Below are 17670 nucleotides of genomic sequence, written 5' to 3' on the forward strand. Positions count from 1 at the left end.
TTATTTGGACTCATTGCCTTTTAAACTCTTAAACGTTTAATTTATGTGTGTTTTCTTGTAAATTCCATTTTAATCAAGTACTAGTAATTATATTTTTAGAATGCTATTTAATACTGATAATTAAAAGCCGTGTTATCGGTTGTGCAGTAGACGACAATAATTACATTACACAGCAGTCTACAGTAGTGCACGTGTAGACTTCTAGACTGGTCTATCTACCGGTATATGCAGTCACGTTTGGGTGCACGTGTTGACGTGCACGTGCACTTCCGCCACAGAGGCATTTCCTGTTGGCATAAAATAATAATTATTATCTATGTACTGTATGAGCGGTTATGAATTAAGTGTGCCTCGATTTACTATGCAGCGGGCTGTACGTTTCTGCTGAACGGGCTGTATTGCTTACTCATAAACGGATATGTACAGGAAGTTTTTTTCGAATCGAATCCGTCGGCTTTCTGGTTCAACCGGTAGCATCGAACAGCTGGAAGCAGTGTGCACTGTGCAACTGCTGGAGTTTTCTGCAAATATGTACGTCGATCATTATCAATTTTTGCAGCCTATGCTATTCTGTGCTTGTTCGATTGACAGCCGTAATTACGGTTTATGTCATACGTCAGATATCTACGACACCATTGCTTTAAATTAACCACCAATATTAAATTTTCGGGTATTTTAAGTCCGCTATAAATTTGTTATACTCGTGATCATTTTGCTCGAAATTCAAGATTTTCGATATTATCTCTTCGATACACAATGTTTGACTGTGTACTACTTACTCTAATTCACATAATTAACGTTGCTCGAATTACTGTATTTTGATCATATTTTGATAGCGGGTATCGCTCGTGTTCACGTGTTGTTTGGAGTAAACGATGACGAATTATGAGCAGTTATCGCAAGGTGATTAGCGATAGGAAAGGACACGCGATAACATTATTGACGGATACACGGTTTGCCGCCAAATTCACGCCTCATTCGACATTACGCCGATACAGTTGTGACTGTTGTGGATACCGGTGGAAAATGGAATAAATACGTGATCGGCAATAGACCACGGATTAGGCATTTGTGCAGCCTCCAGATAATTGTGCATTATCGGCACGCAGTTCGACAACCCTGTCAGTAAATTGTTCCAGTTGGCAATATTTACGAGTACATCGGTTTGCTTATAAACATCACGTGGAAGGAAATCTATGCGGATTTTCTGCCATCTCAGCGCTGACAAGAACGGTTTCTGCAGTTCTGACGGCTGCAAAGAATTTCAGTGTATATGCGTTTACATCGGAAAGCAACGGCAACGCTACTGTACGCTTATAACACTATCGAACGCATCGGTGAAAATAAGGATCTAAGTGCCAGCGGGGACGAAACGCTAGGGTAGCTCATCTGCCTGATCATGCCAGTTGCCAAGGCGACAACTTCCGCCGACGGAGCGGAGATGCTTCCGGCGGATGTGATGCGATGCGCGTATGTATATGTATTTAATACTTATGTGCAACAGTTGGATATTTTTCTAACTCTTGTATTGCAGCCATAATAGTGATGATGCATGTATTCCTTCTGTAGATACTGTGGTTTGGACGACGCACAATACCTGACATTCTGCGAAGCGGAAAACTGCCAAAAATGGTTTTGCAATGGCAGCAGCGATTTTAGCAAAAAGTATGTATAAAGTAGCGTAATTATTTTAAAATTCGTGTTAAAATTTTTTTGGTATGGTAGAGAAAAATTTAATGGGACAAAATTAAACATCGAAGCTGCACCTGTACAAATCTCCAGAACAAGAAGCCAGAAACTTTTTTTCCGGAAATTTTTTTATGAAAACATGTTTTCTGAAGTTTTAATACGTTTTTCACTTTGCCTGCGATTATGCGCTGCTTAAGCTTGCCATTGCGAATGCGGAATAAAGCAATACTAATAAATAAAATAATTTATCATGCATGAATTTAAATTATAGCGGATACAAGTCATGTTGCATTTATGTTTCGTATCTGCCGTAAAATTACTTATCGGGCTCTTATGTAGAAATACATCAACCACCTTGCAGTAAATACAGGAACGTACAAAAGCTGTTTGCCTTTTTTTTAAAACTTTTAATTTGGTTTATTTTCATTGTACATAAACTTGAGCGTGTTTGAATTTACTCTCCTCGCATCTAATTACGTCCTACATTGATTTAACGTGCGAAAATGTTGCAAGTGTACAGAATAGCTTGGTAGTGGTACATTATGTAATAATTGTAAAATCTGTATGTGTGTACTTTCTGTGTACGGACTTGTGAATATTTTGTATCGCTAGTCTGAATCTTACTGTTATAAAGACGTAATACTGACCAATGAAAAACGGCATGAAATGAGACGGTCTCTTTACAGAAATATTTGGGTACAGCAGTTACATTATTGTACGCTTTTTGTTTATTCCGAAGTCAGTTGCATAAATTTTTATAGGGCATATAAGCCGTACAGTCACATCGTCGCCCACTGCACCAAAGCCAAACATACCGCAGTTTCGGTGTTTAGCGGCATCCCGGAGGGGACTTCCAAACGTAAACGTCAGTCTATGAAATTTATTTTCGATCACTGCACCTACAAGCCGAAGTGCTCCAGTACCAAATGCCGTTCACGCAACATTCTGGACCTCGGCGTGGAGGATACAGCACATCCGTTCGATCCCGAGAAAATATGCTGCCGGAAGGATGCGGTCCGTGCTCATAAAGTGGGGAGGAAGTTGTGGCACACGTTGGTGGCGGCCCACCCCGAAACCGGGGTTACTCAGTCGGTGGAAGAACCGTTTTTCATCCGCTTAGCGTCGTGGCTGGTACCGGCTGTTCCGAAAAAGATCATGCGGAAACACTCTAAAGGGGCTTTGAAAAAATGGGGTCTGGAGCGTTTGGATCGCGATTCTATCGGTTTCTTGGAGGAATTTTGGCGGTGGAAGCCGGATGGAACAAAAGAAGAGTTTCTTAACTGGAAGGTACATAAAAATTCTACTGTACCATACTTCGACGATGTGTTCGCAAGCCGATCGTTCTTACTATGTAGTATGTATATGTATAGTTCAGCATACATAGTAGTACTAGACAGCACAGCGAAACCAGATCTGATAATCAGAATGATCGTTGTGCTGACTCTAACTAATACTGTAATGGTAAGCGGTTTGCGAACGGATTCGAAGTAAAACAAATATTTCTGTGCTCTAGATCTGACAAAACATTTGCCGCATGGTTGACTACTATTAGGATGACCTTTATCTTTTCTTCTGTACAAGAGCCGAAATGTATCGACAGAAACTTTTTATTAGGAAAACAGCCAATGTACTTATCAGTATGCTTCCGCAGGTTTATACTAATTAAAATGATTAATTAAAATGATTGACAGTTGAGCTAACAAGGCAGCTGATATCGTCGGATATTTGGTTGTAGATGACTATTGACAGTTACTACGAAACTCGCAGGATGCAATTTACTGACGAGGGAGATTATTCCAAGTACTGGGATGAACTGGTGGCTGAAATAGCCCGCCAAGAAATGGGCACGGTGGAGTCCTTGCCACCCATTCGCATTCCGGAGGGACAAGAAGCCAAATGGTTGAACGGTTCCGACATCATCCTGACCGTTCCCTATGGAATGTTTACGGATTTTCTGGAGAGGGGACGTCCAGTGATGGTGGCCTGGGTGGTAATGAGTAACGGCGAAGAAAAGACGATGTGGTACCGGGATGCCACCATTTCCTGGATGAAACCAGGCGACAACGGTTCGACTATGATGCTGCATTGCTTCAAGGAAGTCGCTCGCGATGACTATCGCGAGAAGCGCAATCTGCAGATACGAATTGTCTATAATGATATCAATTTCTGGCGCATGCATCAGGCGCTGTACAAAATTGAGCATGATCCGAAATGTATGTCCAGGGAAATTCTGTACGCATTGTTGGGGTGTAAGATGGAAGCGCAGGAACTGCCGGAGGAAAGTGCGAGCGAAGCCGGCGAATCTATGAGTTGTGAAATGCTGGGAAGTTCTGACGAGTCCCATGATGAAGAAATTCAGGTGGAAAATTTTCAGCCTGTCGTGAAACGCTTTCCACGCACGATGATACGGTCTAATTTGCGGTTGATGGCACCACAACCGTTTTTCGCTGAGTACACCGTGAACGGGTACCAGCACGATTTCCGCCGTTTTACGTTCCAGAACATGAGACTGCCGGAATGCCTGAATAAAGGTCAACGCCAAGCCGTCAGGATGGCACTACTGAACACAGTCTGCTTGATTCAAGGCCCACCGGGGACCGGGAAAACGCAGACGGCAGCGGTGATTGTGGCCAATTTGGTTAAGGATCCGGAGGGGAAGATCTTGGTGTGCGCCCCCAGCAATGTGGCCATCGACCATCTGACCCTTAAGCTGATCGAAGCCAGCAAGGATTTCAAGATTCTGCGGTTGCTCCCGCATGGACGGGATATCGAGAGTGATGCCATGCCCGATGTTGTCAAGCAGTACACCGTCAACGCCCGCTTCGCCAAGGAGCGGTCGGGTCATGAAGCGACGGATGAGGAGATGCGGGCATTTGAGAAGCAGTGTGTCCAGGAGGCCCAGATCATATGCTGCACCTGTAACGTGAGTGCATCGTCTAATTTAAGGAAAAGTAATAGGTGTACGCAGTATAGGTTGTTTATTTCTGCGTTGTTAATGCTTCCAGGCAGATCACATTAGCTCAACGGTTAACGCACGCACTGTTACAACCTAAAGTACGGTTGTGGGTACGCGAATCGATGACCTTTATTTTCGCTTCTGTGATCAGAACGTTTTCACTGCACATTTTCGTTACGTGCTTAGAGCAAAAAATTTATACGCATAACCTTTGTAACAAAGACAAATAATTTTAATGACGTTCAAAATAATTTTAATAACGTCGAAAACTACGAGTGTTTATGTTGTTTCTTTCCACATTTGTAGAGCGCCGGTTTGGCCAGTTTGAGAGGCATTCCATTTCCGTATGTACTGATCGATGAAGCAGCACAGGCAATGGAACCTGAATGTCTGATCCCCATCACGAAAGCCTGCGAAAAGGTCAGTCACACTTTTCTGGGCTATTTGTTGACTTTTTAGCGGTTTACGCCGTTTCTTGTTACATTAGCGGAGTTGTTAACATAATTATGTATCTATATCTGCAATGAAATTATATGTAGCGCTTTTTTAAAACGGTTGCTGTGCGCATGAACGTTTTGTGGGCTCTGCAGCTGATTCTGATCGGGGATCCATCACAACTGGGCGCCGTCGTGCGATTTCCCAACATGCAGAGATCACAGCTGACCATGTCGTTGTTTCAACGCTTGTGGGAACAGTGTCCGTCGATTATGCTGACCACCCAGTACCGAATGCATCCTAATATTTCCGAGATGGTATCGCAGATAACGTATGACAACAAGCTAGTGAACGATCAGTCCGTTTGTAAGTACTGCGTCACTTATGTCACTTATACGGCGGAAACAGATTCTTGACAGATGCAGTGAAATATTAATTTGCAGATAATCGGCCACCGCCGACATCTTTCTCAGAACAACTGTTCGAAAGCGCTCCTCCACCATCCCAGTCTGGCGCATGCAAAAAGAAATCCGTTCCGATTTTATTTGTGGATGCGGGCTACAACGACGAGATATCGGCCAGCGGAACGTCATTCGTTAACATGATTGAATCGCATTTTATTGCCCGATTGGTGGCAAATATTCTTCATAACGGCGACGTATTTAGTGACCCCGCAAAAAAGCCAAAACCAGAGGACATTGGCATTATCACCTTCTACAACGGGCAGCGTCCACAGCTGGAGATTGACTTGAAAGTCCATCCACGCGTTACTGCGAGTTGCCTTGGCTCTGGTGTAAGTGTGGCTATGGCTAACGATCAGTGTGACAATCATTATAAAGGTCATCAGAGCATGTTTACTTTGGCTGCCCTAGCGGCTTTGATTGTTAGTATTTGTTTTCGCGATTGCAGAAAATCGAGATCAACAGTGTGGATGGCTTTCAAGGCCGAGAAAAGGAGATTATCATACTGTCGTGCGTTCGTTCTGCCGACACCTTCTGCGGTAGAAGCACACTGGGTTTTACCGATGATCGGCAACGGTTGAATGTGGCAATGTCACGAGCGAAAACCGCTCTGTTTGTCGTGGGTAGTCGGCGAATCTTCCAGCACTCTGCAGTATGGCGGCAATATTTTGAATACATTCCTCAAAAATCGCTGGAAGCTGTGTGTCACGCGCTACCGGAGCCGTGCAGCACCAAACCACAACCCTGTAAAGTTTGTCGATCCCGTCGTCCTGTTGTGGTCGAGGCAGTGGAGCAATAGCGTACGCGAAACACTGGTTTTGAGTCTTGTTTTCAATCTTCCAAAGTTTGTAGAAATTAAAAATGATTTTTTTAGTAAGCAAATTCCTTATAGCGGGTGGTTTTATGGTGTCAGTGCACACTGCTGTCATGTTGGGGTTCATGATTTTTTGTGTATACGATTCCCCATAGGTCTGTTTGCCTTGTTGCTTGTAGATAACGCTGATTGTTCAGCACATATACAGAAATATTGTGTATGAATTAGTTTTACAGTGAAAATAACACAGGTATCCGTGCAATGGAGTTCGATAGCGAAACAATAATTGTTAACCCTTATCTATGTATGGTTGTTCTTGGGCAATGACCAGTGCACAGATACATTACATCATTATACATAATCCCAAAATGATATGATCCAGAAGTTGAATCGGCAGACACCATTACCGTACATGCATTATCTCTATGCACAATATGTTACTCACGTTAATAAGTCAGCTATGTAGTCACTGACCGGAGGGCAGCGAAATTACTGCACCCATTTCACTTCGCGGGCAGACACCCTTTTTAATTTTGTATGAAACATCTTCGGGGCTTCTGTCGATTACATTTATTAATACATTAGCATTTTAGTCTTGTATTCAGAAGTTATAAAATTTAATAAAATTGCGCGGAAGAACAAGATCGCTGCTTCCGTCAAATTACACGGAACAGAAATACTGAAAGCTGGAACGGTTATTACGCTTGCGGTTGCATGACAGCCCTTCCAGGTTGCAAGTACAACGGATTCTTATTCCACGACATTTACGGCAATACTAACGTTTTCACCATTCAGGAGTAATTTTTTTACCGAAATAACTCAAAAATAGTCAACTACAAAGGAATTCGTAATAATCGTTATCAGGAATGTGTGCTTAACTGCATAATGCATACGAAGTATACATATTCCTATCGGTGGTGCAGTATACTGAATCCAAAGTATTTAATCTCTTTTTGCAGCTGTTAAAGCAAAAGGAACGATTTGAGATTACCACCAAATGTGTATGAATCACACTTCAAATTTAAATGGAGCTCGTTAAGGATTTTATTGCGTGCACGTGATAAATTGTGTTTCAAGCTGTCTACTGTACGTTACTAACTGATTATTAGCTCAGACTGGTTTCCGGCGATAGTTGCTGCTTCTGGAAAACTTCTTGTCACAATAGGTGTTTGCTAGAACAGGTTTTTTATGCATCTATCACCGTGTGACTGTGCGTATCCGGAAATGCACGCCACAAGCGTCTGACGCACTTCCTATTGCCATCAATAAATTTTCAGTCTGTCATTGCACAGAAAACCAAAACGGTTTTTTGTACGCGCAAGGAAACGTCTGTTGCAGTTTTGCTAGGATTGATGGGGTTCGTCTTATCGGCTTGATTTCTGTTGATCTGTCCCAATTTACCCACTTCTCAGCGTGAGAAAACTTCACTTTTGAAGTCCGTTATCCAATATGCCGGTTAAGACGGCACCGTTGCCTGAGTGCGCGTACGTTAACGTATCTCTGTCAAACTTTTCTGTAACTTTCTTTTTATTCGATTTGCGCATACCTTAAAATATTTTACAATAAGTTTGCGTTTATCTACATATCTTGCTTCCTTGTACAGGTACTGCGGATTATCGAAGCGTCAGTATTTGGCGTACTGTAACGCAGAAAACTGTCAGAAATGGTTTTGCAATGGTACTCAGGATAATTTGGGCAAAAGGTACGTAACACGTACGAGTATGTATCTGTACATGCATCGGTAAAGGACATCACGCAAAGGCGACCAACGTGGCGGGAAGCATCAAAGTACAAGATAGTTCATATTAGGAGCGAATTTGCAGTTATCACGCTAAATCTGTGCATTGTTCGTTTCTGTTACAGCCATATCGTAGCTCACTGTGGAAAAGCGAAGCACACAATTATCTCCGTTAGTCGACAATATGTTTCCACACTATATGAGCCTCAGTGCACCCAGAAATTGTGTACGGTGCGGAATATCTTTGAACTGGCTGTAGAAGACATTGGCAAGCCATTCAACAAGCGGAAAACGTGGTGCCGGAAACATGCTGTCGAAAAGGACCTGGTGGGCCGTTGCCGCTGGAATACCTTGGTTGCCGCACACTTGGAAGACGATCAGCCGCAAACGCCTGCACATACGCTTACATTCTTTATCCGGCTTTCTGCCTGGTTTCTGGCCTCCGTGCCGCAAGATATCATGGACAAGAACAAGGCAAAGTCGCAGCGGATGTGGGATGAATGTGCACTTGATAAAGACACTGTCGATACTCTAGAGGATTTCTGGCGTGGGAATCCGCGCGGAACAAAAAAGGAATTTAAGGAATGGAAGGTGAAATTTGCACTGAATTTTCTTGCGCAGTTATGAAATTGTCATGACCACGTATGGTGCTTGCTGTGAGACGCATGCTACATTTGGCACTGTTTTGCAGAAAATGATGAAGGATTTCCAAATCAACCAATACGACGCCTTTGCCGATACGAACGCGTATTGGAGACACTGGAACCGTTTGGTTCTGCAGCTATCCCGACAGGAAATGGACACCATAAAATCGCTGCCGACGATTGAGAACCTGACCGCTAAATGGATAGACAACGGTTGCAACGCGGATATCGAAGTGCTCGTGCCACAAGGCGTCCTCACGCACTATCTCGAGAAAGGTCAACATGTGCGCGTTATTTTTCCGATTGTACAGGTTGAGGGTAGTAAGATGAATCGTACTGCGACAATCTCCGGCAAGAAGCCGGCGGATAATGGCGGCGACCATATTACCATCCACTGTATTGATCCAGTTGACCGGGCAGAAGACCGTGTGACCGAAAGGTTAGAAATGCAGCTGCTGTGCAATGACGTCCACTACTGGCGAATGCTTCAAGCTCTTTTCAAAGTGCGAAACGATGGTATGTGCATGTCACCGCAAATCTTGGATGCTGTACTGGGACGCTGGACGCTGCTACAAGCAGCGCCGTACCACGCGAACTCACCGGATCCCGCCGGATTAGGAACTTTTTATTGGCAGCTTGCAAGTGAACAGCACATTACAGATGTGGCTGAGGAGGTGACTGATGAAGAGACGGCCGAGGTCGAAGTCCAACCCTTGCGCATCATTACAACTACAAATACGCTGTCAGTCCACCACAAACCGCGGCCGTTCCGCAGGGAGTACGAAAATTCCGTGGCAGGATTTCGTGATTTCTGTTTTGACCCTGAAAGTCTCGCGGTCGCAGCTCTGAACGCTAAACAGAAGGAGGCTGTTCAAAAGGCGCTGCTGAACACCGTGTGTCTAATCCAAGGACCACCAGGCACCGGCAAAACGGAGACGGCGGTAGCGATTATCCGCAGCTTAGCACTTCAAGATCCTCAGGCGAAAATTCTCGTGTGCGCGCCCAGTAACGTGGCCATCGATGACCTTACTTGGAAGACAGCGCGTGATAACAGCAGTCTGAAGATTTTCAGACTACTACCCCATGGCCGCGATATAGCATGTGTGGATAAACGTGTTGAAAAATACACCGTAAACTGGAAGTTCAGTCAGCAGCATGGTTCTCCGAATTTGCACGAAACAGAGATGTGGGACGTTAATGAATTCGAGCGAAAATGTGTTAAAGAGGCGCAAGTTGTTTACACCACATGCAACGTAAGAACTAACCTTAACATTAAAAATTTTTACCGATCTGGGAATTAGTATCAAAGGAAACAGCCCGGTGCATGGTACCACTTCTGTATACGAACTATGCAGTAAACCACCTTTTTGTGTGTATACAGTATTTCGCTTTCACGCACTCCAAAATACTTGTCTGTAGTGCCCTTTCTATATCATTTTGCGGCCGAATAACTGGAAAAAACTTATGACTTGACATATTGATACAGATTTTACTTTTCAGAATGTCTTTTACAGCCAAGTTGCAAGATTGGTATTAACCAGGTTTTCGGTACACGACAGTGCATTTAAACTTTTATTCATTTTCAATTACCCCATCTCGGCATAAATGGTATTCATGCCAAATGCATACAAATTTTTCGGCTAGAGAATGACATAAAATGCTGCAAAAAAAGCGTTTCAAAGTGCGCAAAAGCGAAAGTTTAGTAAATGTATACGATGGTATCATGCATCGCTATTTTCTTTAAAGTGATCGGTTTGACGTGCAAAAGATTAACCTGCTTAATTTCTACGTGTGCCATTTTGCAGAGTGCCGGACTGAAATCCTTAGAAAGGATTCGTTTTCCGTATGTGCTCATTGATGAAGCGGCACAAGCAATGGAACCTGATTGCTTGATCGCCATAACCAGGGCGTGCGAAAAGGTCCCTATACTGATTTAATATACAAAATTATGCGCAATAATGCACACGACATTGCATGTAGCCGGACATATTTTAACCTTCAGTTTTGTATTCTAGCTGGTGTTAATTGGTGACCCGGAGCAGCTCGGGACGGTTGTAAGTTTCCCGAATCTCCAGAAATCGCAGTTGGGAAGGTCGCTGTTTGAGAGGCTGTGGGGAGCGGAGCGATTTCCAGCGGGTGCTCGTGTCACGCTGACCCAGCAGTACCGTATGCATCCAGCCATTTCCATGATGGTGTCGCAGATCACTTACGAAGACCAGTTGGTGGATGACGGTTGCGTTTGTAAGTGTTTAAAACTGTTCAAATTAATACGTATTTTACAGTACGAAGTAGTTGCGTTTGAATGGCACTCGTAACATTTTCTGGGCGCTTCAATCTGCAGTGCGCCGAGCTTCGGCATCGACTGTTCTGGACCGCATTTTCAAGTACTCTACGCAACACCGTGTTAATAAAAAACGCGCTTTCTTAAACGCAAATGGATTTTCGCGAAGAGTGACCGGTGATATTCCCATGGTTTTTGTGGATTTGGCGCATAATGATGAATTGTCGGGCATCGGTACATCCTTTGTCAACATGGGCGAGGCGCACGTCATCGCACGCCTGGTGGCTAATATTCTGCATAAGGACGAAGCCGACGCAACCATGAAACCATCCCCAGACAACATTGGCTTAATAACATTCTACAATGGGCAAAGGTCACAGCTGAGAATCGATTTGCAGCGCCACGCTGATGCCCATAGCCTGCCGCACGTGGTACGTTCAGTCGAATTAAAATAATAAGATGTAGACATATTGCGAGCAGTTCATTCGTACGCTTCAGCCTTGACGATACGCTGCACGTACCGTATACTGTAATCAGTACGGTATGTGCAATAGTTAAAAAGCGATTTACATGGATATTGATGACTGATGTTATGAAAACCCGCAAATCCAATGTTTCCAGGATATAGAGATCAACAGTGTGGATGGATTTCAAGGACGGGAGAAGGACATTATCATCTTATCGTGCGTCCGTTCATCTGAAACGTACATGGGCCGGCGCACTCTGGGCTTCACGGATGACAAACGGCGTCTAAACGTTGCACTGTCCCGCGCGAAGAAGGCGCTGATTATTGTGGGCAATAGCGAGGTGTTCGAGCATTCTGAGCTTTGGCAACAGTATTTTCAATATATTCCTCGTGAGCCCTTGGACATGGTGTGCCGTTTCCTGAGAATGTTATGCAGCACCCTTCCTCGTGGAGGATGTCAAATCTGTCCGGAAGGCAGCAACCGACGTGTTCAGTCCGCTATGAGAGCTTTCCAAGTTCGGCAAGATTTGGGCAGGTGATCCAGAAAAAAAGATCAAACAGTTCTTTTGCTTGCAAAAGCATATTAGAATTCCCGGGCAGTCCGAATTTTTTGTCTTCCCAACCGCGGCAGTCGATTTCAACACTGCTACGCGGAATATATAAAAATTAATACAAATACAAGCAACGTTTTAGCCATTTTAACAACCGATACTCTTTTGTTTTATTTTGTCTTTTCTTCGGGTGATGCTCGACATTGTAACTTTTGGTGTTGGCAAGACTAAAATGAAAACTGAAAGAAAATTTAAAAATAAAAAAAGCTAGACAAAATGACAAGTTGACAAAAGATTAATATCGTACAGCAGTATGACAGCAAAGGATTTCCAAGTAAACACTCTGCTAGCCACTGCTGGTTGACATACCTACAGTATGCAGTTCGTGCGCTGACCTTTATGCGCATTGCTGCATATTCTACGATACAGACACTTTTCGAACAGATTGGGTAGGGAAACTATTTTCATAGATAAGAGTAGTGAAACGCTTAGAGTAGTGATCCACATTTTGTAACTTCTAAATCTGGCCATAGCCGGTTTCCTAAACGATTTCATGAGAAATGATGCCATTTGCACATGCTTTAGCTACTGGCCAGGAAGCTTTGTTCTTTGTACCGTGTGACAGCACTTTGTTTTACTTTTTAACCACATTGCTCGTGCTGCAAACGCTGCGGATCATTTCCCTGGATAGATCATGGGCGGTGACCTTTATTGCCACTTGTACACGGCATTTCACCCGATTTAATCGCATTAATTTGGTATGCAAGATTCTCTGGAATGCGGAATACGGATACATCGGAATCACCGATAATCCGCAAGGCGGTTCTTGGTATCCTTTCCTGCATCCATCCTACGCTAGTCCTTTTTACCTTATTAATTGGTTTTGGACGCCTGTTATAATGACTGAGGCCGCGTATGGTGCGACATTTTGGCAGATCTATTTGTAGTACAGTACGTCGCAGTGGTCGGGTGAACAACATTAACGCAACGTCCGATGCTTTAACAAAGCAGCAGGAGAATTCGGCGAATTCAGAAAGAACGTTAAATTTGCATCCTACACTCGCTGCTCTTATTGTTGGCTACGCTGATTATTACAGTCATTGTCGCCATACATCACGTACAATGGCACAAGGTATTTTTACGATAACGGATAACCTACTGGGTGGCGTGTCTGCTATCGGCAGTCAATCCGTTCTTGTTTAATATACATAACGCCCTTGAAAAGCTGGTGAAGCGATGTGCACGGACACGTCGCGGTGATAATGCCGTTCAGTCTACGCAACAAACGTGTTAAAAAGGCACGGGATCTGCTACCATCGGAACCAATAACGAAAACCTTGTCGTTGTTGGCTAATAGCTTTTTTTCTGCGGTTTATACCTATGCTGTTTATACACTATGTACTTACTGAAACGCAGTAAATACGGCTGCATAATATATTACACAATATCGTAATTATCATTTACCGTATATGAAGCACAGCATTCCTTATTAATTTTACTTATCAGCAAAAAAGCTAAAGTTACAGTACTAACTCAACTCACTAGTCACTACACTCCAAGTGTGCAGTACGGATGCTTTCGCAAATGCGCCATCCAAAACAACAGGCGGTCACAGACTGTTATATCTGCCGGTCGCCATAATCATCGGCTCCTTTGACCAGCGGCCCGATGCAGCGTGGTGAATCATCCTTAAGCCGCAGCTCCCACGATTTTCTGATAACGCCAGACTCGTTACCGGCTCACCACTGTCCAGTGTTACAGGCTGGCAGCTGACGCGGCACTTCATGAATTGACCACTTACACACACCTACCACTTACACACACAACCTATGTGTAATCAGTGCCCTTTGATTTCTGAGATTTGTATAAGCTTCGATTCTTCTCCGCCTAAAATTTTGTGGACTTGTTGTATCAGGTCAGTTTAACCATAGTGCGGTTTTAATCTTTCAATAGCGAACGTCCATCCACAGACTGCGGTTTCATAAGATGTCGTCAACAGCAGCAACGGTTGTTAAACAAGAGGCGGACCTCGATGACTGCCCGCGTTTTGTCTCACGGCACAACTGGTCGGCTACCAGTAGGGATGACCTTCTGCAGATCCTCCGAAGTCGCCGTTTTGATCCTGGGCGACATTCCTGAAGATTTTCTCAAAGAAATCAAAGAATTTGCTGATGTGTATGTTCTGCATGCCAGCCAGCAAGAAAGCATTATCAACCCCGCCGACTATGACAGTGCTCTGGAGTTGTTCTTCCGTCTGATGGATACTTGTGCGAATAAACTAGATCACTGTCGCTTTGTCTTCGTTGGGGCATGGTTACAGGGAGGAAGATCAAGCGGAGACCCGGCATCCTCAACTTTACGTTATTACAGCAATGGAATGCTTATTTGCGATAACCTTGCCGTTGGACCGGATATCGAAGTGACCTGTACTGCTGCAAAGTCACTCGCCATCCATGAAATTACTCCGAAGCCAGTGAAAGTTGCCACTGTTCACTTACCTTGTCCTGGAGTACGACATAGAAATTGCTGTTCGATTGAACAGCTGTTTGAGTGGGATTGTGTGACATGCGGTCAGCTGCTGGAATATGGTTTTGACGAGCATTTCTACTGTGGATGCGGGAAAGCCCCGGCAGTGTCGTTCGTGTTCCGTTGCGCGCATGGTGGAGGATTTCTGTCGTCGAGCAGACAGATCTGTTGTGCGCGTTAACTGAAATGCAGCCGCCTCCAGAACTGAACATCCTAATTCTAGGTGAGTTGGTTGGTTGTCCTCTCTTTTTTTTTATTGCATTCTGAAGGAAATCTGTGGTCATCACTTTGTAGTGATTAAAACACTTTGATCGTTTTTCACTAGCCAACTGCAGTACATTTTACTAGCTGGTTTCTTCAGTTAATGTAGAGAAATTTTTTGCGGGCGTTGTGTACTGTATGCTGCGCATTTATTTACTTACTCAAACGTAACCAGTACGTACCCGACGTGGAGAAATCGAAACAGTGTCTCATATCTATGTAAATGTTCTGGGAACTGGTATTTCAGGTAATAAGTTCTGCTCAAATATTCTTCGAGCAGAAGCGTTATTTAACCTTTGAGTTTCGAAAGTGAGCGTTGTGTCCTTATGATCTCTTATTACGGACCTTTCGACTGCGCCTGCAGCGAAAGGAACAGCGCTGTCTGTAAGTGTAAAGAGTAGCACATATTCGGTCTCAAATCAGAGGGAAACAGTAAAGATTAGTTCAAGTTTTATTATATAGACGCTTTATAATAATTACTTGCATACAGTGCTGTTTGTGTACTAAGCTTTGATAATTTTGTTTACTGTATTTCTGTTCACAGTATTGTGTTAATGTGTCGTCGCAAAGTTAAAAAAAACGGTTTTTAGATCCGCTTCGCGAAGCGGCGCTATCAGTGTCATAACTCCTAAGGTATCGATGTATCATAAGGTAATGAATGGTCCACGAGGTGCAGTAAAATTCATTTACGTACTGTATCGTGCTGTACTGTATACGGTATAATTATGTACCGTACTGTGTTGTAGTAGATTGTATTGGACTGCACTTACCACATTCTCGTATTCCTGTTCGTTATAAGCAGAAGTATAAGCAGAAGTTACTGTCATATTAACCAGTTGTCTAAGCATTTACGAGATACGAGTACTGTATAAAACCAAACTCCTTTCCGCAGGTGAGACCGGCGTCGGCAAATCCACCTGGTTGAATGGAATAGCTAATTTTTTGATGCACCCAACACTCGACGCCGCCCTTACCGACCCGCAGGCATTAATTCCAACTCGCTTCACAATGACCGATCGGAGTCTGCAGCAGCGAGTGGTGTCCATGGGGGAAAGTGACAACGAGCACAACAATGTCACAGGTCAGTCCGTAACGCAGCTGCCGAAGACGTACGTTCTGAAAAAGGGCGATACTATCGTATGTTTGATTGACACACCGGGAATTGGTGACACGCGGGGCGTGGATCAAGACAAAAAGAATTTCGAATCCATCATGACGCATCTGTCTAACCTGGAGAAAGTTCATGGCATCTGTATTCTGTTGAAGCCTAACGATTCCCGCTTGAACGTCATGTTCCGTTTCTGCATCAAGGAGCTGCTGACGCATCTGCACCGGGACGCATGCCATAATATGGTCTTTGTGTTTACACACACACGATCCACTTTTTATCGTCCAGGTGATACGTTCCCGGTTCTGAAGAAATTGCTCCAGGCCGAAGGAGGCTTGAATATTCCGTTGAATCTGGATACGGTCTACTGCATGGACAGCGAAGTGGTGCGTTTCATGGCCGCCGCGAAATCGGGGGTGGAGCATGCGGCAACGGAGATGCGGAGTTTCGGTGAGAGCTACCAGAAGTCGGTGGAAGAGACGAATCGCTTGTTACATCACATTACCACACGAACTCCCCATGTGCTGCAGAATACGCTGTCACTCAACGACGTGCGTCGAATGATTTTGACGTTTACCGAACCGCTGGCGCACGTGACCCTTAACGCTCAGACCAACCTCAAGTTAGCCCAAGAAAAAGTGAAGAAAATCGAGGAGACGCAGTTGAGTAAGCAGCAGCTGCAGCGGGAACTGTACGTGCCGGTGGTGGATCTGCAAGCAGTGGCTCTGGGCTATCCACGGACTGTTTGCACATCTACCTCCTGTATCTCTCCGCGTAATCGGCCAGAAAGTGGATTACAGTACATGGTGTCATGAGCATTGCTATTCGTTGGGGATTGAACTCGGGAAGTATCCTAATCCGGAGCTCCAAAAATGTACCGCAATGCAGCCCACGGGATGGGTGTGCGGTCACTGTGGATGTTCCTGGGAGAAGCATTTGCATATCGCCTACGAGACGTATGAAGTGGAAAGAAAAGATGTGGATCAGAACGTGATGAAATTATTACGCCAGAGAGATGGTGAAATATATGCCGCGCAGAAATTTATGAAAGCGTTGGAGCTTCGCAAAAACCAACTGCAATTGGAAGAGGTAGAAATGCGCAAAGTGGCGGCGAAGTTCGGATGTTTCTTGAAAAACAACGCCATGCTGCTGTACAATGACGCCATGGAAGACTACTTGAGTCATCTGATCTCCGCTGAAAAAGAGAAGATTGCCGCTGGAATAACGAAAGATCGGCTGGAGTGTTACGAGCGGATGCTACGTGAATACCGTGCTGAAAAGGCGTTACTGGAAACAGCGATGCGAAGCGGGGACAAAAATCAGCCAATCGCCATCCAGGATGTCAATGCAGCTATCCAATCGCTGTACACGCTGCCGCTGAGTGGACAGAAAATCCGCGATGCTGTGGATACTATGCAGAAGGTGCGCAATCAGCAGGTGCAGCATCAGGAAAAAGTGTGCATGCCACAAGTGACCAACACCCGACGGAAGCCGAAAGCATCGACCGGAGGCCGCCGATCGCGCCGATTTACGCCGTATCATGTTGTGCGACGTGGACGCGGAACGCATCCGAAGATGTTCGCGGGATGCTTAAGAAAGTGTGGGGTCCCATGGAGCGTCTCAGCATTTAACCGAGGTGAGGAGGGATGCTTGTATCGCGAGCTTATTGATTTATATTATCGCTGTATACCGAGCGTTTTTTGATAGAATCCATTTCTTTTTGCAGGAAAGCCTGGCCCT

General features: G+C 44.5%; 4 protein-coding genes across 4 annotated transcripts; all 4 read left to right on the forward strand.

Moving 5' to 3' along the window:
• Positions 1-516: 516 nt before the first annotated feature.
• Positions 517-6642, forward strand: LOC129592582 (regulator of nonsense transcripts 1-like). The gene is made up of 8 exons (XM_055488649.1): positions 517-1470; positions 1570-1665; positions 2451-2976; positions 3425-4612; positions 4952-5065; positions 5236-5446; positions 5524-5873; positions 5990-6642. Exons 1-8 carry the CDS (start codon positions 1400-1402, stop codon positions 6338-6340), a joined length of 2907 nt encoding a protein of 968 aa, XP_055344624.1. The 5' UTR covers positions 517-1399; the 3' UTR covers positions 6341-6642.
• A 965-nt stretch (positions 6643-7607) lies between these two features.
• LOC129592593 (regulator of nonsense transcripts 1 homolog) lies at positions 7608-12304 on the forward strand. Its single transcript, XM_055488666.1, has 8 exons — positions 7608-7839; positions 7959-8057; positions 8219-8684; positions 8785-9990; positions 10543-10656; positions 10753-10978; positions 11079-11449; positions 11640-12304. The coding sequence occupies exons 1-8, from the start codon at positions 7805-7807 to the stop codon at positions 12021-12023; spliced, it is 2901 nt and encodes a 966-aa protein (XP_055344641.1). The 5' UTR covers positions 7608-7804; the 3' UTR covers positions 12024-12304.
• Positions 12305-14664: 2360 nt separating this feature from the next.
• Positions 14665-16745, forward strand: LOC129592639 (uncharacterized). Its single transcript, XM_055488715.1, has 2 exons — positions 14665-14784; positions 15715-16745. Exons 1-2 carry the CDS (start codon positions 14748-14750, stop codon positions 16743-16745), a joined length of 1068 nt encoding a protein of 355 aa, XP_055344690.1. The 5' UTR covers positions 14665-14747.
• A 67-nt stretch (positions 16746-16812) lies between these two features.
• LOC129592640 (uncharacterized) lies at positions 16813-17634 on the forward strand. The gene has a single exon (XM_055488716.1). The coding sequence runs from the start codon at positions 16813-16815 to the stop codon at positions 17632-17634; it is 822 nt and encodes a 273-aa protein (XP_055344691.1).
• The last annotated feature ends 36 nt before the right edge of the window (positions 17635-17670 follow it).

The sequence above is a fragment of the Paramacrobiotus metropolitanus genome, unplaced genomic scaffold (genome assembly GCF_019649055.1).
Source record: "Paramacrobiotus metropolitanus isolate TYO unplaced genomic scaffold, Prichtersi_v1.0 Parri_scaffold0000054, whole genome shotgun sequence".
NCBI classification, from domain to species: domain Eukaryota; kingdom Metazoa; phylum Tardigrada; class Eutardigrada; order Parachela; family Macrobiotidae; genus Paramacrobiotus; species Paramacrobiotus metropolitanus.

Excerpts from the sequence above, each read along its gene's own strand:
- LOC129592582 (XM_055488649.1), top strand. The coding sequence starts at position 1,400 with ATGCCAGTTGCCAAGGCGACAACTTCCGCCGACGGAGCGGAGATGCTT. Across the intron at positions 1,471-1,569 it reads GCGGATGTGATGCGATGCGC|ATACTGTGGTTTGGACGACG; the intron begins GTATGTATATGT and ends TTCCTTCTGTAG. Across the intron at positions 5,874-5,989 it reads CGAGTTGCCTTGGCTCTGGT|AAAATCGAGATCAACAGTGT; the intron begins GTAAGTGTGGCT and ends TCGCGATTGCAG.
- LOC129592593 (XM_055488666.1), top strand. The coding sequence starts at position 7,805 with ATGCCGGTTAAGACGGCACCGTTGCCTGAGTGCGC. Across the intron at positions 7,840-7,958 it reads GCACCGTTGCCTGAGTGCGC|GTACTGCGGATTATCGAAGC; the intron begins GTACGTTAACGT and ends TTCCTTGTACAG. Across the intron at positions 9,991-10,542 it reads TTGTTTACACCACATGCAAC|AGTGCCGGACTGAAATCCTT; the intron begins GTAAGAACTAAC and ends GCCATTTTGCAG.
- LOC129592639 (XM_055488715.1), top strand. The coding sequence starts at position 14,748 with ATGCAGCCGCCTCCAGAACTGAACATCCTAATTCTAG. Across the intron at positions 14,785-15,714 it reads ACTGAACATCCTAATTCTAG|GTGAGACCGGCGTCGGCAAA; the intron begins GTGAGTTGGTTG and ends TCCTTTCCGCAG.
- LOC129592640 (XM_055488716.1), top strand. The coding sequence starts at position 16,813 with ATGCAGCCCACGGGATGGGTGTGCGGTCACTGTGGATGTTCCTGGGAG.